Source organism: Sapajus apella, unplaced genomic scaffold (assembly GCF_009761245.1).
Source record: "Sapajus apella isolate SASKATOON/1434 unplaced genomic scaffold, GSC_monkey_1.0 scaffold229, whole genome shotgun sequence".
Taxonomy (NCBI): Eukaryota; Metazoa; Chordata; class Mammalia; order Primates; family Cebidae; genus Sapajus; species Sapajus apella.
The window spans coordinates 182,355-204,594 of NW_022437169.1; the positions used below are offsets into that span (position 1 = coordinate 182,355).

Here is a 22,240-nt window from a genome sequence, read left to right on the forward strand (position 1 = left end):
ATAAGGATTATGAAGAGGTGGGCGTGGATTCCATAGAAGCTGAGGCTGAAGAAGGCAAACAGTGAGGGGAGGGTGCGGCAGGCAACCATCCCTTTGTATTCCCCACCATAACCTTAGGAAAGGTAATTACCTATTAAAATTTCTGTATTGCGATATTGTTTTTCTCCTGTGTTGTACTTTGACAGATTCCTTCTCCAGATAACCTTCTTTTTCCAAGTGCATTTCTATGGGAAAAATTAAAGATCTGTTTTCTTACAGAAATTATTAAGCATGTCAGTATGTTTAGTAATTGCTTTACTCCCCTAATGGAGGCTTCAAACCACTTGACTGAGGGAATTAGGAAAAAATGCTTAATTTTACCTTTTTTTCTTTTGAGACGGAGTCTCACTCTGTCGCCCAGGCTGAAGTGCAGTGGCGTGATCTAGGCTCACTGCAGCCTCTGCCGTCCGGGTTCACGTGATTCTCCTGCCTCAGCCTCCGGAGTGGCTGGAACTACAGGCGCATGCCGCCACACCCGATTATTGCTATTATTATTATTATTATTATTATTGTATTTTTAGCAGAGACGGGGTTTCACCATGTTAGCCAGGATGGTCTCGATCTGACCTCGTGATGCACCCGCCTCAGTCTCCCAAAACGCTGGGATTAACAAGCGTGAGGCACAGCGCCTGGCCTATTATTTTACATTTAAACCTTCGGAAGTCCTTAAACGGAGTGGCTATTTTCACTGAGTCTTAGGGGAAGAGGTGAGGGCTCAGGTTAGGAGCCCGCCAGGTCATGTGTCCGAGGACTCCGCAGGCTGAGCACAGTAGCTCCCGACGCTGCCTTTCCACCCGCAACCTCAGCTTCTTCCGGACTCTGTCACGCCCCGAAGGTGGCTACAATGAAGCCTCCTGCCCGGCGCACGTCCCCAGTGTAGTCAGGGGCATTCCTCGCCCTCCCTCAAGTCCCCCGGTACTCGGCAGTGAGTGCAGGCTCTGGTTTCTGTCGGGTTCTCTTGGGCAAGCGTCCCAGGCCCGGTTTTCTTTCTTCCGTCAAGTCTTCCCGAGGCGATCTGTCGCCCCCGCGGCTTTCGAGGCTCCCAGGTCACTGCCGCCTTCCGCTCCCGGGCCGACCCGTACACTGGGGCTGCTCCATTGTGCCCGGGTGTTTACAGAGAAGAGTGAGCCCTGAACGTACGAAAGAGAAGCCCACGTGTGTGACCGCACTGGTAGTCTGGGAACGGAGACGACGCAGATGCGACTAGAACTCGCACGCTCGCACCGCCTCCGAATCCAACTCACGAGGACTTCGCCCCGCCCCGCCCTACGGGCAGAGCACCGCCGACTTTCCAGTCTCTATGGTACCAACTTCCGGCGCGCGCCACCCCTCGCGAGACTTCGGCGGCGCAGCAATGGCCAGATCGTGAGTGCCGCTGACGGGAGTCTAAAGAACCGGCCGGGACGGGGTCGGGCGAGAACAGGCCGGGAGCCGGGGGAGACCTGACGGGTCAGACCTACCCCCTTCGGGGAGGAGCGGCGGCTGAAGGCACGAGGCTCCTCTGGATCCCCAGACAGCCGCTCACGACTTAACTCCCGCCTCTTCCCTAGATGCCGCGTCACTGCTCCGCCGCCGGCTGCTGCACACGGGACACGCGCGAGACGCGCAGCCGCGGCATCTCCTTCCACAGGTCGGCGCGCGTGCGCGGGCTGACGTGCGCATGCGCTGGTTGCTGCTCGCCTCGTTGGGCCGCAACTGCGTAGACGCTTCGCGCCTTTCTCGGGTCCTGAGGGGCCTTGAACCTGTGGGTGGGAGGTGAAGTGGGATGGTCCCGGCGGGACCAAGTGCTGTCGGGAAGGGGAGAACGGGAAGTCTAGCCTTGGACCTGCCCCGCTCTGACGCTGAGCAAACTGCTTTTCTTCTCTAGGCCTCCATTGCTTCGTCTGTGCCCGGGCGGGTGGTGCTTGCCCGGCGGGGTCGCAGGGAGGTCTCGTGGCGGCGCGTGTTGGGTCTGCTTTTCCCCAGCGGGGAGCTTGGGCAGCATGAGCCCCGGGCTGCGGACAGTCTACTGCTCACGGGTTTGTGGCTCCACAGACTTCCCAAGAAGGACAACCCGAGGCGAGGCTTGTGGCTGGCCAACTGCCAGCGGCTGGACCCCAGCGGCCAGGGCCTGTGGGACCCAGCATCCGAGTACATCTACTTCTGCTCCAAACACTTTGAGGAGAACTGCTTTGAGCTGGTGGGAATCAGGTGGGCCTCCCTGCCAGCCAACATTGGGGTAGGATGTGGGGCTTCAGGCGGATTGGGACAGCTGCAGGTCCTGGAAGTCCCTTGAGCAGCCTGCCAGGCAGGCCGACCTGCTTCCAAGGTTCCCAGCTCTGTACAATGAAACCCACCCCCAGGATCACTGCCAGTGACGCAAGGGAAAAACATGAGCCTTTCCAGAGAGTGTTCTTCAGAGCCCCAGTCCTGCCAGCGAGTCCACAAATGAAAGAATTCCTTTTGGCAGGTCAGCCCAGCTCTGCTTGTGCAGGCTTTCCACACACCTCGACTTTGAGGAGTACTGCAGCGAAGCGATTGGTGTAACTCTAACTTGGCATCCCCGAGACTTACTGTTTGCACGATGCTTTCCAGCCTCCCATGGCGCTAGTGCTGGGGAACCTGTTCCGGGGTGCTGGGGGCAGATTGGCTTGGGGAGGCAGCACTTGCTCTCCAGCTCATCTGGGCTGCTTTTCCCCACAGCGGGTATCACAGGCTAAAGGAAGGAGCAGTCCCCACCATATTTGAGTCTTTCTCCAAGTTGCGCCGGACATCCAAGAGCAAGGGGCACAGTTATCCATCTGGTCCCCCTGAAGTCACCCGGCTCAGGCGATGCAGGAAGCGGTATGTGGTACTGGTGGGGAAAGCCCCACTCCCACCTCTAGACTGAGGGACTGGGCTCTGGGTCATCTGCCAGCAGTCTAGCCCGACAGGGTTCTTGCTGCACAGAACCTGTGGATCAGGTTTGGGTGCTGGGGGGTTAAGGGGGCTGGTGGAGTGGGGTCTGGCAGGCCCTCAGCCTAGCCCATTAGTCTCTCTCTTCCCCTTATCAGCTGCTCCGAGGGCCGAGGGCCCACAACTCCATTTTCTCCACCTCCACCTGCTGATGTCACCTGCTTTCCTGTGGAAGAGGCCTCAGCACCTGCCACTTTGCCAGCCTCCCCAGCTGGGAGGCTGGAGCCTGGCCTCAGCAGCCCCTTTTCAGACCTTCTGGGCCCCCTGGGTGCCCAGGCAGATGAAGCAGGCTGCAGTGCCCAGCCTTCACCAGAGCCACAGCCCTCCCCGCTCGAGCCACGGCCAGTCTCCCCCTCAGCCTACATGCTCCGCCTGCCGCCACCCGCCGGAGCCTACATCCAGAATGAACACAGCTACCAGGTGGGCAGCGCCTTGCTCTGGAAGCGGCGAGCTGAGGCAGCTCTTGATGCCCTCGACAAGGCCCAGCGCCAGCTGCAGGCCTGCAAGCGGCGGGAGCAGCGGCTGCGGTTGAGACTGACCAAGCTGCAGCAGGAGCGGGCACGGGAGAAGCGGGCACAGGCAGATGCCCGCCAGACTCTGAAGGAGCATGTGCAGGACTTTGCAATGCAGCTGAGCAACAGCATGGCCTGAGGGAGGGGCCGCTGGACTGACCGAGGGGCTGCCCAGCAAGGCTGCAGCCTCCTTCTCCCTCAGAATCCACCATACCCACAAGGTGCCATAATAAAGTGGATTCTAGAAGGAGGCCCTGCTGTCTGGCTCAGCTGGGGGCTGAAGCCCCTCTGGGTACTAAGCTTGCTGCCCCCAGACAGGGGCTGCAGCTCCCAGAGGGCTTAGTCCAAGCCCTTCACCAGGGAGAGCAGAGAGCCTGGCTTTCACCCCTCAGAGCTACTGGTAAACCAGTAGCAGCCAGCCAGTACAGCTCCATGCCCCACAGGGTTTTCTGAAGGGGCAGGATGTTGTGAGTAGGGGCCAGGAAGGCAGTTCAAGGCACCCTTTCCACGGGATCTGAAACAGCCCCAACTTAAGCCAGCCAGCCCCTTTGAGAACACTCCTAAAACCCGGTCCGGATTCAGTTCTCAAACAGGTGCATGACAGGCTTCTGTCCACAGGCCTCATCTGCCTGGTGGGTAAGCAGGGCAACCCTCTCGCTGCTCCCTTCACTGCTGTCTCTATTTGAAAAACGGACAATGACAATGATCAGCCTCCTGGGGCATGCCAGCAAGTAGTGAAGCCCCAACAAGTGACATTTCTAGTCCCTGGAAGTCTGGGAAGAGGTGGCTAGAACTTGCAGACAAGCACTTGGGTCCTGGCCTCAGTATCCTTTTCCTTCAACTCCCAGAAACCTGGAAGGCCTTGCCACAGCTGAGATTCTCAAACAGCTCCGTGCGTGGGATGATTCTCACTGTGAGTTTGGCCTTTCCCTGCCAAAGAGCACAACTGAATTCATTTTAGTCCCAGAAACTGCCACAAAAATTTTGTAAAATTTGCTTTTTAGGACCCTTGGCATGTAATTTCATTTATTCACATCATGTAGAAAAGACAATTGAGGGTTCAGTGATGGGGTCAGCATGGAGCAGGGTTTGCAGACTAGTTCAAGGAGGCTTCTGGGCTGGCCCCTCCAGGAGGGGTTTGGAGGAGGCTGCCCTGTGGGAGTGGTAAGAGCCACATCTTGTGGAAACTGGGTAGGTGGTTCTGTGGCCCCACTGTGTGACTCACATCTGGCCCACTTGGCTGGCTGCCCTAGCCTGCACTCCACTTCCATGTGTTGACATACCCCAGCCATAGCCCTGGGCATCTCTGTCCTCACCAGAGGGCCTTTTGGCTCAGCCTCTGCCCCTGCTCCTGCCATCCCTTGTTTGCCAGCTCATCTTGCACCAGGCCACTTCCTAGCCTGCAGGCTGCCTATGGATTTCTCCTGTTAGCTAAGCAACTTGGCACTCAGGGCCCCCCATCCACGTGCACACAGGCAGAGGAGGAAAATGAACTCTAAAGCCAAAAAAGAGCAGGTCATTTCCCCAAGGTGAGCTGTGGCTTCATGGCAGCCATGACAAAATAAGGAGTCCTGGAATCCTCTTCCCAGTAAGGGAATACTGGTTCCCCAGCATCAGAGTGGACTCATGTGGCCCTCACTAGGGCAAGAGGGCAGCCCACCTTCCACAGCAGCCAAGAGCACAGTATAGGGGCAAGAGGGCAGGAGCCCACTCCAGGATTCCCCAGGGAGGGGCCAGCCTGGAGGCCTCCACAGCTCCTCTCCCCATTGTGACTGGGTCACCCCAGGTTGGGGAAGGAGTTGACAGCATGGCTAGAGACAGGTAAGACCAACTAACCTACGTCTGGGGGTCTGCCAAGCCATGGGCCACACAACCAGTCCTTGGCTGCAGGAGGGCTGAGGGGCTGAGGCCAGCAATGGTGGCCAGGCCAGCAAGGTGTATATGGTAGGTAGCACTGCTGTGGCTTTAATGAAGGCTTATCTATGACAGAATACTCAGTGAGGGACACGGGGGACTTTGCTGGCTTCTTCCCGGCCGAGCCCTGAGCCCTGACATGCACACAGGTGGGCTGGGATCCTTCAACCCCTATGAAAATCAGGCCCAGCCCAGCCCAGCCAACCTGGGAGCTGACCTCAGGGCCCTTCACTCCAGGATTCACCTCAAGTCATGTGAGACCCACATGCGGTCCCCACTCAAGTTCCGGTGGGAGGAGCCCCTTACATGGATCTCAGTGAGGGTGGGCAGGGCAGGAGTAGCCCAGACAGATTCCCTGGTGCAGGGGCAATTCTGCCAAGCCTCCTTCCGCATGTTGGAGGGGCCTTGGTGACAGGCCCCAGTGCCTGGGTCCACAACATGCCCAAGCTTCGGACGCCAGGCCGAGCTCCACAGGGTGGGAAGCCCATCTCTTCCCCACTTCTGGTTGGTGTCCCCATCACTGAGCCGTGACCTTGCACCCACATGACACCAGGAGAGGGTGCCAACAGGGGAGGAGGTCTGCTTCATCATCCGCTCCCTGTGGGACCTGTGTCCTCAGTGAATTGAGGCATCTGGAGCCACACATCCCCTCAGCTCTCTTTGGAGGCTCTGGGCACCCTGACCCTTGGCCTGGCAGGTGCACCCACTCTGCCATAGGCATGTGTGTGGCTAGTACAGTCTTCTCAGTGGGCAGGGCAGGCAGGCATGGCAATTCTTCACGCTGGGTAGGCGCCACAGGGTCTCAGATGTCGGCGCCCAGCTCTGCACACTGCTTGTCGGAGATGTGGGAAGCCAGGGAGTCTATGATATCCAGCAGCAGCTGCTGGCTCAGCAACCGCAGCGTGGGCAGCTTGGAGACCTGCAAGGCAACCAGGCCAGAAGGAGATGGTACCAGATCCACATAAGGGCCAGGGTGGGCAGCAGAGCCCTCTATGGCCCATCCTGCTCAGGGCTCAGGCTGGTCCTGAGGACGGGGCTAAGTGCGGCCAGTTGTGAGCTACTCTATTTTGCTCACTCCCAGGGCCCACAACTGCAGGAGACCACAGAGCCTGGGCACCCCTCCCTGCCCGGGCACGGTCACTGCCAAGGGGAAGCAAGTCCTGAAGGGGAAGCCAGAGCCCTGACCTTGGTGAACTGGTGCACGATGATGTGCAGGCAGTGCCGCTTCATGTCCAGCGCCTGGGTTTTGTCGGCTGCCTCCAGGATCTGCAACGGCAGGGACCTTGAGGCGCTGCCCCTTTCACCCCCGCTCAGTAGCAGCTGCAGCCATGGGCACGGGGCTGGGGGGCTACCTGCAGCACGTTCTGCACTGTCACATTCATCTCTAGGTTTTGCTTGCAGTACGCTTGCAGCCGGTTGTTGTAGAAGCCGTAATAGTAGGGGGCCGCAAACAGGTAGCTGGGGCCTGGTTAAGGAGCTGACCAAAGGAAGCTGGTCCACCCACATCACCCGCACTCTCCCAGGGAAGGACAAGGAGGCGCGCAGCTGGAGTCCCAAGCTCACCAGAGGCCAGGCTCCAATCCAGCCCAGACGCCAGCGGGCTCTCTAAATGGATTCTGAACTGCTTAATGGGTCAAAGGTCCCATTCAAGATCCAAAGAAAACCATAAATACCCTCCCCAGAAAAATACTGTCTGCACATCTGCAGTGCTGTTCCATGGCCTTGCAGGCCTAACAGGCATCCTGACCCCCCATGTTCAGACCCCTACTGAAATGACTTTAGAGGAGTAGCACCACATCTGTGCTCAACTGTCACACAAAGAAATGACCCACCCCATCCTCTGGGCAATTGTGAGGGTCAGGAACCCACTGGTTCCTCCTGGCTGCAGACCCCTCCCTGCCAGCTGCCACCTGCTTCAGAGAGCACCAGGCCCAGCCCCAGGCACCAGCAAATCCTCTGGAGGGAGGTACTGGGCCCAGATCACCCAGCCCAGACAGTACAGCAGGCCTCAAAGCTGCCCAAGGCAGGTGCTGGGACCCGTCAGTGGGGACCTGGGAGCTCCCTGGGGCACGAGGATGCAGCGAGTCCTCAGGCGGCATGTTGACCTCGCCGTAGTAGATGTAGCGCAGCATGGACTCGAAGGCCTGCCTGCTGGGCACCATCTCCCCGATGGAGATGTTCACCTGCCCATCCTCGGGCATGAAGGACCGGAACATGGCTTCAAAGTAGCTGCAGACAGCGAGTGGAAGACACCCGGCTGTCAGCAAAATGAAGACACCATTCAGGCCCGCCCTCCCCTCCTATCCAGCCCTACCCACCTGGAGCGGGCGGCCAGGATGGCCTTGTGGGCCGGCCGTGGGTGCCCATCCAGCAACAATGTGATGTCACAGAACTCTGCACCTGCCCCCTCTAGGTATGCCTTCATGTCCTGGATGAGAGACGTGCCTGGGGGTGGGAGGGACCCTGAGCAGGTACAGCCTGGGATTCTGGCCTCGAGGCCCCACGGCACTACCTTCCTGCACATCTGCCCATGTTGCTTCCCTAAACAAAACTTCACCCAGGCAGGAGGCTTCACTCTGGCCCTGAGGCACCATCAGCCACATTCTGTCCTCCCTCGGCACCCCACACAGTCTACCCCCCAGCATCTCATCTTCCACCCAGCCTGCTGTGCCCCCTTGCTGCCCTCATGATCAAGCCCCCTCCAGGCCCACCGCATGGCCTCTGGTGTCTGCAGATGTCACCAAGAGCCAGCAACTGGGGTCAGCACAGGCCCAGGGGGAGCTGGGGGAATGAAGGAGCCTGTGACATTATAAGCAAAGAGAAGTCCAGAGATTGATCACTGTGACTCTGGGCCATCAGACCTGACATCCCAGCCCGAAAGAGGTGCCCCATGTCTACCCCCAGAAATCAGCTCAGGAAATTCCAGCTCACCAGGACACAGCCCACTGTGGCAAGCCCCGTGGGTTGGGCGCTTCTGCGTCTATCTGTTTCTGCCCTGTACCCAGGAAAGCACTCTGGGGTCCCATGGCACCCACCCCAAGGGCCTGGCAGGTGCTATGGCTCCCAAGTCTCCTGTCACAGATGAACACCATCACTCCCAGCCCCCAGGAAAGGGGAATGGGGCTTCCTACCAATGTCCACCGGCTGGTCCGAGGGAGTACGAGGGGGCGGCTGCTGCTTCCGCCGCACAATCTCCACGATCAGTGGGGAGGAGAGGCGCTCGAACTCCTTCATCATGATCACCTGGTTGAAGTGGGACTCCTTCACCACGAAGTTCAGACAGTGCTCCTAGGCAGACAGGCGTAGGCAGGCAGGCGGGGGGGTCAAGCCAGGGCTTCAGGCAGGGTGAGGGACTCACGGTGGTAGGCAGGGAGGGGGCCTAGACCTGAGCACACCCCGCCCAGCCCTGGTCACGCTGACCCCACCCCACACCTTGAGTTGGCTCAGCTGCAGCCGGGCGGCACTCTCGCACACAACCAGCACGTTCTGCAGGTCCACGGAGGCCTCGATGTACTGGCGGCACAGCTGCTCCAGGCGGCACAGCTGGAAGCTCAGCGCCAATTTGTACACATCCATGATGAGCAGCACGTCTTCCACGTGGCCTGCGCCCCAGAGCCCCTGAGTCTCAGGGAGCCAGGGAGGAGAGGGTGGGGCACAGGGCCCAGGGCTCCCCCCATGGAAGAGTGTGGGTTGGGGCCACCAGGTGGGAACAAGGTCTCAGAGGCCTCAGATGGCATCCAGCTGCAGTGATCATGAGTGATGAGGTTGACCGCAGCCTCCAAGCCTCAGGGGCCCCATCAGTAAGGCAGGGTTGGCAGCACCCACCTCCTGGCTCTGCTCCCCGCACCCCAACCCACACCAATCCTGCTCCACCCCCACCCAGGCGGACCTTTCCGTGGGTATTTGATCTTGTCGGTGTAGAGGAACTGCATGAGCACCTCGAAGGGCCGGGCCTCGGCCTCCCGGATGGCCACGTGCAGCAGGGGTGGCCGGGCCCCACCCGCAGCCATGCTGGGGGCCTCCCTGGGAACTGGGGTGGCCTCCTGCTCCAGCTTCTGTGGGGAGAAGGGAGCTCAAGGGCACCCCAGTGGACAATAGGCATGGCTGTCAGGTCAGGACAGGGCAGGTGAGCACCTCACCTGGGCCAGCCTCTCCCGTGCCTGCGTGATCTTCCTGCGAAGCCAGCGGCTCCGCGCTGTGACAATGGCTACATGGCCCTGCACGCACTCCTCCTTCTGCACAAAGAATGATGCATGGGCAGAGGGCAGGGGACCCTCACCCCAGAGAACAGAGACCCGGCCGACCAGGGTCGGCACCACTGGGCCAGCAGCTGTTCTTCTGAGGGCCGAAGTTCCCACTGCCCGGGCACAGCAGGCAGAGCAGGGCACAAGGACAGGCACCCACCTCACCCAGCACAAACTCCACGTCGCAGAACTGACGGCTCTCCCACAGCCGCCCGTAGTCCTCGTGCAGCGTGCATTTAGGATAACAGGAGAACTGCAGGAGGGGCCCAGTGAGGCCCGATGTTGAGGACGGCAGGGTGGCCTCAGCACAGCCACGGAGGCTGACCCTGAGGTCCCTACCTGGCCCATGCTGACCCTCAGGGCCCAGGAGGCAGATGCGCCTTGAGGAGAGGAAGCAGCCGCCACCCCGCCCTGAAGCGATGGCCTGGGTTCAGCCTGGGCACCTGCAACTGTCCATGGCCCCATGGCAGGTAAGAGCTCCCCCACCAATCCCGCCTTCGGCTGGGCCCCAGTACAGTTCTGCTGCCTCCACTCTGCCTGGACCCACGTCCGCAAGCTGGCCCCCACCAGCACACCCCAATCTCCTCCAGGAAGCCGGCCCTGACCTCACTGTGGCTGTGAGTCCCTGCCCTGACCACTTGCTCCTCCAGGCCTGGGAAGGGGCTGTCAACACAAGCCACTGTCAGCCCTGGGTCAGGCTGTGATGGCTGTGAGGCTCCAGTGCTGAGCCCAGCTTGGCCTGGCTCCCTCCACTGCCTCTGCCACGAGCCCCAGCACCACCCACCTGCCCCACTGTGCACAGAGGCTACCCACTCTAGTGCCACCTCAGCCTGCCCTCAACCCAGAGGGCTCCTCCCAAGGCTTCCATCCTGCCAGGTATGGCTCTGGCAACAGTCTGGGTAAGTCCCGCCGCCCCACTTGGCCTGTTTCCCATCATGGGGACCTGTCCACCCAGCTGGCCCTACAGGCCCACAGGCCCCACACCTGGAACCTGTACATCTCCCCGCTGCGGATATTGTTGTCCACCGTGCCCCCGAAGATGTACATGGCATCCGAGATGACAGCGGCCGCATGGAAGAGCCTCCCGCTGGGTAGCTGGGGGACAACAAGGCAAGGTGGGATGGGGGGCAGAGCCTCCGCAGTGGAGCTGGTGCAGCCAGGCAAGGGCAAGGAAGTGGTACTTCATGGCCATGAAGGGCCAGGGGACAGGATTCCCAAGGGAGGAGGGCCCTGGGTACAGCTACAGACACAGGCAGGAGCAGGTGCCCTTGCGGGCAAGTGGGGCATGATGAGCCATGGAGACCCTCAGAGTGGGCAGGGCACTCGGGCCAGTGTGTAGCACCGACCCCAGAAAGCTGCAGCCTGGCCAGCTGGGCGAGGGCTCCCAGCCCTGCATCTCCTTTGTGGCGTGACCCCAAGCAAGTATTTCTCTGGTCCTCAGTCTCCCCATGTGTGAGAGGGGCTGATCACAAGACCTGCTTCAGGGGATGATGGAGCCTTAATGAAGGTCCCAGCCTGTACCTCCGAGGCGGGCTGGGTGGGCTGCTTGGCTGAGGTGGTGCCAAAGTCCAGGCCAAACATGTCTCGGGACTTCTTGAAGCCACCCCGCTCCTCAGAGGTCAGGGTGGGCACCTCCTCGGAAGCACAGGCTCGCTCGGGCACTTCAGCGCCACCAACCTGAAAAGGAGAGATACTTGGGCATGAGACTAGTCGGCAAGAGCCAGGTAGGTGCCCAGAGACCCCCACCATCCTGGCCTCGATGGCGTGCTGCAGACCTTTCCCGGCCAGGGTGGGCTTCCCGGGAAAGATCTGCAGCACAGCAGCCCCATGCAGCCATGGTGGGGTGTGGGCGTTAACCCCCTGTAGACTGTGGGGCGAAGCCAGGGCTAGAGGCTGGGGCAGGTGTCCAGGGCTGAGACCCAGGTGTCCTGGACTGGCTCCCAGTAGCTGTCTGGAACCCCAGGTGGCCCTAAGGCTATGAGGAGCTGGGGGGAGCGTGGGAGCAGGGTAGGAGCCACTGGAGTCCAGCCAGCGGTCAGGACCCCCTTGGGAACTGTCACCTCGCTGTCAGAGCTGGGCTGGACAACCTCCCAGGTCTGGAAGTCCACATCATAGCAGTGCAGCTCATTGGGCAGGGTGTTGTCGGCTGCACCCCCAAACACATAGAGGTGGCGGTCAAAGGCCACCATGGTATGCCCGTAGCGCCGCTGCGGGGGTGGTGGGGAGCCCCGGAGCAGGTGTTCAGTTGGGATGCGTGTCCACCTGGGGGTACACAACAGTGAACCAGTGCTGGGCCAGGGCTCCTGCTCACCCTCTGGGTCTCCCCACTACCCTCACTGGGAGGTCCTCACTGGGAGGTCCCCCTGCAGCCCCTACAGTGACTAGCCTGGGTCCAGAGGGAGGGCCTAGACACCTGAGCTGAGCACCCCTCACCCCATCCAGCGCTGGCACCAGCCTTGCCTGGCTCCATGCAGCCCACCTCAGGGTCCTGCCAGAGTTCCCCCTCCCCCCATGAGCAGGCAGCAGTGACGGGCAGGAGGGTGGCATCTGACCCGCCAGGTAGTCCTGTTCTCTGGGGAGTGAAGTTGTGCAGAGACCATCGCAGGTCACTGCCTTCACACTGCCCCATCAGACCAACACCACAGCTGAGTTCCCATCCTGGGAGCTGCCTGCACCCCATATCCTGATGCTGCTACAGCACCTTCTACCCTCCAGGATTCCCAGCACCTCCCACAAGTCCTCTCTTTTGCTGTTAGCTGAAGACTTCAGAACAGATCCTGGCCTGGCAAGGCTATGCCATCTGGCTTCATGCTGAGCCCCAGGCCCCTGACAGGTTCCCTCATCCTGGGGTGCCCTGCCCTTCCTCCCACACACCCCCAGCCCCCAGGGAAGCTCCCAAGTCCCTCCCCAAGCCCCCTGCACCTGCAGCTCACACTCCTTGCGCCCTCTCCTCCAGCCCCATTGCAGGGGTCAAGGGCTGGCCGGCAGCCAGGGGCAGCACGGGCCACAGCTTTCAGGGTTTACAGGCCCCTCTGGGCTTCTGTCATCATTTGAGATCTATGCAGGCCGCGTTTGTTACTGGTGGCACTGACTAAGACATTCACAGGGAAAGAGACATCCTTCACATTCAGAGGGAAGCCTAGCCAGGGGCCTCCTCACCAGGCCCTATCTTGCTAAGCTGTAGCCATATCCTGGGGGCCTGCCAGGGGCACCACACATCCCTGCTCTGGGCTGTAACCTCCTGTTGTTTGCAAAGCTCAAAAGGACAGTTACCGTGGCCACCAGGTGCAGGGGACATCCTTCATATTCAGAAGGATTCAGGGGCACTGATCATCCTCACCCAGCCCCGCTGGCCAGAGGACTCACGTCTTGTCCTTGAATTCAAACTGGAAGAGGTTGTTGGTTATCTTGGCCCCGCTTTGCCCAGAGAACACAAACATCTTGTCCCGGCACACGGCCACAGGGAAGTTGCAGCAAGACGGGGGGATCTCACCACTCTGGGCCACCTGCAGCGGGAGAGGGCAGCTCAGCCCCGGCCGCACAGGGCCCGCTCACATTTCACCACACTCAAGACTGCCGAGATGGCAGTGCTTTTATTCTTGAAACTTCCGCAGATGAAGGTTCACAGATTCATTTGTTTTGGAACAGCTCATAGCCACCTCAAGGGGCCCAGCTGTGAACAGCTGAGGCTACAGTCATCAGGGTTAAATCATCAGGGGCTAAACTCATGTTTTTCATGCCCGGAAGACTAAGAAAAAAAATTATGAATAAATAAATAAATTCCATGTTTCTAAAGGGGAAAGCAAGCCCAGGGGGAGCTCCAGGGAGCAGGACACTGGATAGTAGGCTGCCTTTGCTGCACTGAAATAAAGGGTGGATTAAAGCAAAATCACATCCCTCACACGTGGCGCTCTGCCCATCCAAAGCCTTGAGTCACTGTGCAGCCACAGTGAGGAACTGGCTGTGAAGGCCCGCAGGTCACCAGGAAGGAGAGTGAGGCTCAGGTCAAGGCTGGGCTTTGTAAGGGGAAGAAAGCAGCCTCGACCCTGAGCCTGGCTCCCGATGCCCCCCCACCTCCCTCCACCTGCACCCTGGCTCCCCACGCCTCTCACCTCCTCCCAGCAGGTGAGCTCTCGGTCCTGGAGGCCAATTGTCCACATGTCATTCAACCTGCATTAGGACAGACCAGTGAGGACCCCTTGGGTTTAGCTGTCAGGCTGGGTCCACTCCTGGCTGGAAGGGATGGCTACAGGGAGGAGCCCTACCCCCACACAGGATAGGAGACTTGTGCGGCTTTCTGTGATGCTGAAGCTTTGGGAAACAACCACATGCTACTTTTGTAATCAGAAAAAGAGCAAAGCCAACTTTCTAAAATAAGGAGGAAAAGGCCTTTGGCCTGGGCAAGTACCAGGGCTGGGCCTGAGCCTGGGCACCGCCTACCCACCCACTGACTTAGCCCCCAAGGGCAATTCCTGGCTGAGGACCCTCACCTGAGAAACTCAGGTAACCACCGGGATCCACCCAGTGGCCCTTACCTCCATCTGCCCATCCTCCTCTTCCCCCAACCCCCTCCCGAGAAATCCCCACACAGAATGGCACTCAATATCCACCAGGCAGAGCTCTCCCAGCCTGAGCCCTCAAATGCCAGGACGGCCTGCTCCGGGTCTCCATGCAGTTGGAGGTGGGGTACACAGGCCGGACCACCACCCACCTGGCATTGCCATCATAACCAGCAAAGATCCACAGCTTGTCACTATACACTGTGGCCCCGTGGGCTGACCTAGCGACTGGCAACCTGAAACGCAAGGGAAGAGGGGAGGGAGTGAGGCTGCCCAGCGCTGATCTGAGCCTCCCAGCACGTGGCCAGTGCAGGGGCCACAGCATGGCCACATCTGCCCGACACTGGGGCTTCAGGGCCTCCACAAAGCACTGGGAATAAGCAACAGCAGCAGGCAGCTACAGAGGCACAGAACCTTCTCCTCGGTGCCACCCAAAGGAGGTGCCTGAAAAGCAGGACCCCAGAAACGCTATCGGCAATACATTGGGTCTTTTTTTAAAAATTTTTTGTGACAGGTTCTTGCTCTGTCTCCCAGGCTGGAGTGCAGTAGGGCATTCATAGTTCACTGCAGCCTTGAACTCCTGGGCCCAAGTGATCCTCCCACCTCGGCTTCCCAAAGTGCTAGAACTACACATGTGCACCACCACACCCAACCCATTTGGGTCTCTTCTGAAAGGAGGGAATCTAAGGGCTGGGAGCAGGCCATGTACGGCTGCCCCCGGGGGATCCCACCAACCCCAAACTCCCTACTACAGCATGCCTTCAGGGCCCTCATCTGGGAGGCAACAGGGGGCAGATCCCAGGTCTACTGCCACCCAGGACCCAGCCTGTCCCAAATGTTTCTGCAGTTTCTCACCGTCCTTCAATTTTCCACTCCGTCCACTGGCCAGTTGCAAACTTGTATTCAAAGAGGTCATTTTTATTCTTCAAATTAGAATTGGAATAAATGTCCCCAGTATAGCCCCCTGGGTAAAGAGAGTAAGGAACCATCAAACCCAAAGGCAGGATTTAAGGTTTCAAACTTAAAAGGAACCCTCAAACCCAAAGGCAGGATGTAAGGTTTCAAATGCTGGGAGATGGAGCAGAATCTGGCCCCACTGAAAATTCATAAGCCAGGATTCCCTCCACAAGCCCCAGAAGCGTCTACTGCCTGCCTGCCTGCCTGCCTCTGTGCTGGGCTCTGGGGACACGGAGATGAGCAGGACACTGTTTCCAGCCATAGCCCAGTCACACAGAAAGACACCCAACCCTGTGAGCTCAGGGCCGTGAGGGCAAGGGGTCCCAGATCCAGCACGGAATTCAGAAGACTGGCAGACAAAGCCAAGGGTGGACAGAGCCCCGGCTGTGTACTGCCCGAGCACAAAAGGTCCAGGCTTGCAGAAGGGCAGGGTATCTGTGGGCCTCACGGCGACACAGCCGCTGGGAGGGAAGAGGGTACTTACCAAAGACAAACATGCTGCTCCCGTAGACAACGGCCGAGTGGTGGTAACGGGGTGCTGGTGGGGTCCCAGTGGTAAAGGCCCTGAAGTAGTGGGCACAGGGATGGTGAGGGTCAGCGGGGGTTACCCATGAGGCATGAGATCCACACCCCCACAGGGTGGCCTTGCCACCCCTGTGCTGCCTTTCTTTCTTTTCTTTTCTTTTCTTTTTTTTTTTTTTTGAGACAGAGTCTTGCTCTCTTGCCCAGGCTGGAGTGCAGTCGCATGATCTTGGCTCGACCTCCGCTTCCCAAGTTCAATTGATTGTCCTGCCTCAGCCTCCTGAGTAGCTGGGATTACAGGCACCCACCACCATGCCTGGCTACTTTTTTGTATTTCTGTAGAGGTGGGGTTTCACCATGTTGGCCAGGCTGGTCTTGAACTTCTGACCTCAGATGATCCACCCACCTCAGATGATCCACCCACCTCAGACTCCCAAGGTGCTGGGATTACAGGTGTGAGCCACCTCGCCTGGCTACCTTTTTGTATTTTGAAGGTGATACCTGTCTCATTATAGAAACTTAAAAAAATCGAGGCCAGGCATGGTGGCTCACACCTGTAATCCAAGCACTTTGGAGGCCAAGGCGGGCAGATCACCGGCGGTCAGGAGTTCAAGACCAGCCTGACCAACATGGTGAAACCCCATCTTTAGAAAAAAAAAAAAAAATAACCAACAAGGAAAGAAAAAAACAAAATAGGCACTAAAAATCATGCAAATTCCCATTACAAGAAAACCTCTGGCAACACCTTGAGGTCTTCCCTGAACACCTCTCCGGTGCATATTTATGTTTCCATGGAATTTGTTTAAATGGAATCAAGTGGTAGATATTTTGTGAACTGCTTATTCTGTGAACTCACAGAATGTGACCAGGTCCTTACACTACTCTAGGACCATCCACATTCCTGCTCTCAGCAGCAGTGTGGCATCCTACAGCACAGGGTCCATCAATTTCATTTAATACCTACCAATCTAACCATCATCTATCTATCTACCTACCTACCTATCATCTCATCTATCATCTAATCTATCACCTATCTATATGATCTATCTACCTATCCATCATCTATCTACCTATCATCTATCAATCTATCTATCAACTATTGTCTATCATCTACCTATCTATCTATCTTTCTTTCTTTCACCTATCTATCTATCTTTGTTACCTGGGCTGGTCTTGAACTCCTAGCCTCAAGGGAACTTCCCTCCTCAGCTTCTCAAAGCATTGGGATTACAGGCATGAACCACTGCGCCTTGCCTTAACATTTTATGTACTGAATCCATTTACACTACTTACCTGAGGCTACTCCTTTTCTGAGTTTTATACTTAAGCAACTTTTGACAAATAATTGTGAAGCCTTCAGAATGATTTTTAAAATTAATTTGTAACTATTAGCCATGTTACAAAATCAAATGTGAGAGAAATGACATAGCAATTTCTGTACCCATACTAGCGCCAGCCTCGGGGCAGAGGTGGGCAGCCCAGAAGGGTGCCATCCTGCGTGCCCAGCTTAGCAGCTGAAGGTGGTAGGCAGTCACTTGATCTCCTCAGCCCTGACAGGTTGGCTCTGGGTGTGGCATCCCTGGGGCTGTTGCTTATCTCCTCCTAGAAGCTTCTTTCTAGCTTCCCATGATGAGTGAGACTCTGCTAGCAACCAGGACCCAGCACCGTGCCACCATGTTCTAGGAGGAAAGGAAGGGCCCTAGAGCACAGGGCCACCTACCTGCACCAGGAGCAGTCTTTCACATCGAACCGCAGGAGGTCATTGAGCATGGTCTTCCTGAAAGGCAGCCAGAAAGAGGGTGGCATTAGTCAGGTCTGCTCTGCAGGGACCCCAGAGACGGGCACTGCATGTAGCCAGGGTGGAGTAGGGGGCTGATTTGGGCTGCGTCACTAACCCAGCCAGACAACCAGCTGATGCCCAAGAACAAGACTGCTGACCACAAAGGAGGCTCCCCAATTGATGCGGGCACCAGGCCTGCCTCACAAGCAGCCACCAGCCTGCCTGGGTCAGGACCAAAGCATGAACGTGGCCACCTGGAGCCCAACCAGCAGCTGACGTGAGGGGATGAAATGGCCCAAAGGCCAGAGTCACCCTCATACCTCACCCCAGCCTCCAGAACCCCTATTCACACATCCCAGTCCCCTTCCTCTGCGGCTGTACCCCACAATGCAAGTGCTTGCCCATGCCTCAGGGGAGGCCCTCTGCGTCTGTCTGATCTTCCTGCCACTTCTTTAAAAAAATTTTTAAAGCCCAGGCGCGGTGGCTCACACCTGTAATCCCAGCACTTTGGGAGGCCGAGATGGGTGGATCACGAGGTCAGGAGTTCAGGACCAGCCTGGCCAACATGATGAAACCCCATCTCTATTAAAAAAAAAAAATTAAATTAAAAAAAAATTTTTTTTAAAGGCTGGGCATGGTTGCTCATGCCTATAATCCCAGCACTTTGGGAGGCCAAATTGACAGATTACCTGAGGTCAGGAGTTCAAGACCAGCCTGACCAACATGGTGAAACCCCATCTCTACTAAAAATACAAAAATTAGCTGGGTGTGATGGCACACGTCTGTAATCCCAGCTACTTGGGAGGCTGAGGCAGAAGAATTGCTTGAGCCCGGGAGACAGAGGTTGCAGTGAGCCAAGATCGTGCCACTGCACTCCAGCCTGGCAGACAGAGTGAGACTCAGTCTCAAAAAAAAAAAAAAAAAAAAAGAGAGAGAGAGAGAGACAACGGGCTGGGCTAGGTGGCTGACACCTGTAATCCCAGCACTACTTTGGGAGGCCGAGGAGGGTGGATCACTTGGGGTCAGGAGTTCAAGACCAGCCTGGCCAACATGGTGAAACCCCATCTCTACTAAAAATACAAAAATTAGCCGGGCATGGTAACAGGTGCCTATAATCCCAGCTACTCGGGAGGCTGAAGCAGGAGAATTGCTTGAGCCTGGGAGATGAAGTCTTGCTTTACTGCCCAGGCTGGTCTTGAACACCTGGCCTCAAGCAATCTTCCCACTTCAGCCTCCCAAAGTGCTGGGATTACAGGTGTGAGCCACCGCACCTGGCCCCTGCCACTTCTTTATTGCAAAAACCAAAATAATCATGTTAAAGATACAATTAAATAGAAAAACAAATCCACTGGCCATTGCACCACCTAACATGACTGGCTGGCATGTTACTACACAGCCCTTGGGAAGAAAGGCAAACTGACAGGAGCCCAGTGCACCCTCATGGCCAGCCTATGCTGGGTGTCCCCTCACCGTCTCAGTCTGCACCACTGGGTGTGCTCCCACCTCCATTTCACAGATGGCGACAAAGCCTAGTGGTTCAAAGGCTGTGCCTGAGGCGATGCAGCCAGGAAGCCAGGAGCCTGGAAACTAGTGGTCTGACTATACTTCTCCCTCCCTCACTTGCCCCACGTGCCGCAGCAGGCCATCTTTCTTTGTACTAAGACAGTCTTTACAAAGTGAGACAAATTTGTATCCTATTTTTTTGTCACATCCCAGCAAAAATGTTTCTGCTTATGGCTACACAGTTGTCACAGAAACTACCTACTCAGGACACTCTTGAGGATGAAGGTCCCCCATGTCCCACTTGCTGCCCTGCACTGGACACCAAAGCCTTTTCTGGTTTGGAGGGTTCTCATCAAGGCTCCAGTAAACGCCTGTGGGTAGATGCCTCTTCTTTACTTCATTCCTTCATTTGACAAGCTTTATTAAGTTTTCTAGATGCTAGGATACAATGGTAAAAGGAGCACAGGCCCTGCCTTGACCGAAGAGATGGATAATAACCAATATCTGTATGCCTCAGGAACAAAGGAAGACAGTAAGAGGCATGAAGGGGAGGCAATGGTCTCTGGTGGTCCAGATGGCCAAGGAAGGCCTCAGTCACAAGAAGCATCACCGGAGAGGCAGGAAGGTGAGGGGAGAGAACGGGTAGTGCACAGGCCTGAGTAGGGGGGCACTTGGTACAATCCAAACATAACAAGGCAATGAAGCCCCAATGCAGTGACAGACTGAGGGCAGAGGAGCAGTGGACTCTCATGAGGTTGGGCCTTTACTCAGAGAGGCAGGGAGGCATCACAGGAGAATGAGCCAATGAGGGGCATGCTCTGACTTGCACTTGTAAATGGGTCCCACCGGCTACACCCGGGGAAAGAGAGTGGGAGGAAGACAGGCTTGAAGCCCGGGCCACGCCCAGGGAGGCTCTTCTGTGCAGTCTGCAGACCCTGGTGGGGTCCTGACTACCCCACCATCTCCAAGCCAGCCCCCCAGGGAGACCTGCCGAGGACCAAGGCTGTAGAACCAGTAAGAGGCCAGCCCTTCCAGGGCTTCACTCCAGGTCCTGGGGCTGAGAGGCAGGGCTAGGACACATGGGCACAACTGGTCATGTGCAAATACTCCACCCTCTGCATAAGGAAACCAGCCACAACTTAACTGGAGACAGTTCATGTGAAAGGAGGTGTGCCCACCAATAAAACATCAGGTTGTTGCCTGATGTTTGCAGCAATGTGGGAAAACCTTCACAAAAAAATGAAAACCTCATGAAATAAATAAAACTGTGTCCTCCATACCAGATGAGGCCCAGGGAAAGAAAAGTGACTCACAGGGCTGGCCGCAAAGAGGTTGTGTTTCTTTCAAGGCTCCATCTACTCAGAACAAGAGGGACGTTTCCACATACTGAGCATGTGCTGAGGACCATGAGTGCAGGATCTCATTTAATCCTTATCACCAGGAAGGTGAGTGCAGGGAATCTCACAGATGGGGAAACTGAGGCTTAGAGGCACTAGATAACATCTGAAAGGACAGTAATGGAACTGGACAGGTCCAGTCCCTGACCACAGTGTTTCTCCCCACCTGGTCCAAACACTGATGCTCAGACTCACTCACCCATTGTCTCCACCAAATACATAAATGGCATCTTTATAGGCCACCACTGTGTGCTTGCTGCGCCTGGAAAGAAAGGAGTGCAGGGAGGTGAGGACAGGACCCTCCTGGGGGGCACCCAAGGAATGGGACTAAGCAGAAAAGCTGCCACAGAGGGTTAGATATCATCTTTCAACTGCTAAGATCCATAACTGCTAATATAACACCAATCATCCTGCAAGTGAGGACCCCTGACACGGCTCCAGGACTCTCTGGACTCCTCACCCCAGCTCAGAGCACCTGGGACCCCAGCCCAATATCCACAAACACAACTTAGTTCTAGTACCCTGCCCCGGGTCATCGGGCTCTGGAACTCCCTCAGAACCCTCTCCCCTGCCCTGAACAGAGTCCTGTACAGCACCACCCCGCGCTACCAGAATCCTCCCCAGAACGCTACGCCCCGGCCCCACCCCTGGACCACGCCCTGGGACCCTTGCAGGTCGCCCCTCCTGCCCTCAGGACCCACTGAAGCCCACCGTACCGAGCACCCACGAATTCGTCGCAGGGCGGGAGGCGCCGCCAGCGATGTACTGTTTCGAAGGGCCCGAAGTTGAGCGTCAGGTACTCCACACTGTCCGAGCAGCTGTGGTCGAAGTCCACGCTCGGGGCTACCTTAGACCGCGCACCGCCTGCCAGGCCCCCAGCCCCGATCTGGCCCCCAGTGCTGCCCGGTCCAGCCATCCCGGGTCCACGCCGGATCCGCCGCGCTGCCTGCAGAACTCGCGGCCACCGCCCCGGGCCGCCTAAAGGAACCACATTTCCCGGCGAGCCCTGCGCTGACGGCGCGGCACTTCCGGCCAGCGCCGCACTTGGGGCCTTTCGCTCTTCCCTACAACCCTAGAGCTGGCCAAGAGACCACGGGCGAGTGCAGGGTTGGGTTGCCTCGCGGCGACCGTGGAACTTTCTGGGGACTGGCGCTGGGCTGTCCCTTCTAGCGAATGCGGTGTCCCGTCCCCAACGCCTCGGAACTGCTCTTCCCTGGTGCCTCCCAGGCCCACACCGCCCGAAGACCAGCGGTGGGCTCGCAGTTCCCAGCATGCCCTGTGTCTGGGCGTGACTCTGGCCTGGATCGTCCGCCGCAGTTGGGATCTCACATGGAGGGTTCCGGGCTCGCAGCGGCTTCTGCAGGCGGCTCAACGCTCCCTTTGCTGCTAGGGCCCCCAGCCCTGACACCCTGCATTTTCCCTCATTCCTTGGCGTTCTTGTCGACTGGGAGGCAACGCGGCGAGGAGCCTCTGGATTCTCATTCCTACTTAGCAGGGCCTCAGCTGCTTCACCTCCGACATGGGAATTGAGAATGCTCCGGCTATGAAAGTCATGGGGTCTGTCTCAGGACACAGCTCCCATAGCCCTAAGTGGTCAAATGCCCCAAAGTGTCAAGCATGAGCCACCTCTGAAGGAGCATTTACCATCTCAAGACCTTTGGGCGTGTTGTCTCTTCTACCTGTAGTACGCTTCCCTCAAAATTCAGAGCCAAAAGCAAAAAGCCTTGCCTGATCGCAGAGGGGGAGAGAGATGTGGGAGGGCAGGGGGCGCAGAATCAGTTGCTACCTCCTCTGGGCGTTCACAGGCTACATTTCCTTGGTGTGGCACCTAGTATTGTTTGATTGTGCCTGTTGCCCTGTGGTCTGGCCCTATGCCTGT

General features: G+C 57.5%; 2 protein-coding genes across 2 annotated transcripts; one reads left to right on the forward strand and one right to left on the reverse strand.

Annotated features, from left to right (window-relative positions):
• The first annotated feature begins 1,307 nt into the window (after nucleotides 1-1,307).
• On the forward strand, nucleotides 1,308-5,043 carry THAP7 (THAP domain containing 7). Its single transcript, XM_032271336.1, has 5 exons — nucleotides 1,308-1,404; nucleotides 1,590-1,669; nucleotides 2,074-2,229; nucleotides 2,722-2,862; nucleotides 3,072-5,043. The coding sequence occupies exons 2-5, from the start codon at nucleotides 1,590-1,592 to the stop codon at nucleotides 3,622-3,624; spliced, it is 930 nt and encodes a 309-aa protein (XP_032127227.1). The 5' UTR covers nucleotides 1,308-1,404; the 3' UTR covers nucleotides 3,625-5,043.
• LZTR1 (leucine zipper like transcription regulator 1) lies at nucleotides 4,478-22,178 on the reverse strand. Its single transcript, XM_032271326.1, has 21 exons — nucleotides 21,078-22,178; nucleotides 20,561-20,623; nucleotides 17,402-17,458; nucleotides 15,644-15,723; nucleotides 15,058-15,166; nucleotides 14,355-14,438; nucleotides 13,756-13,813; nucleotides 13,010-13,149; nucleotides 11,704-11,905; nucleotides 11,165-11,320; nucleotides 10,628-10,738; nucleotides 9,804-9,896; nucleotides 9,539-9,634; nucleotides 9,289-9,454; nucleotides 8,832-9,001; nucleotides 8,531-8,687; nucleotides 7,718-7,844; nucleotides 7,479-7,628; nucleotides 6,752-6,857; nucleotides 6,585-6,665; nucleotides 4,478-6,318 (listed from the first exon to the last, which is right to left on the reverse strand). The coding sequence occupies exons 1-21, from the start codon at nucleotides 21,275-21,277 to the stop codon at nucleotides 6,202-6,204; spliced, it is 2,523 nt and encodes an 840-aa protein (XP_032127217.1). The 5' UTR covers nucleotides 21,278-22,178; the 3' UTR covers nucleotides 4,478-6,201.
• Nucleotides 22,179-22,240: the final 62 nt, after the last annotated feature.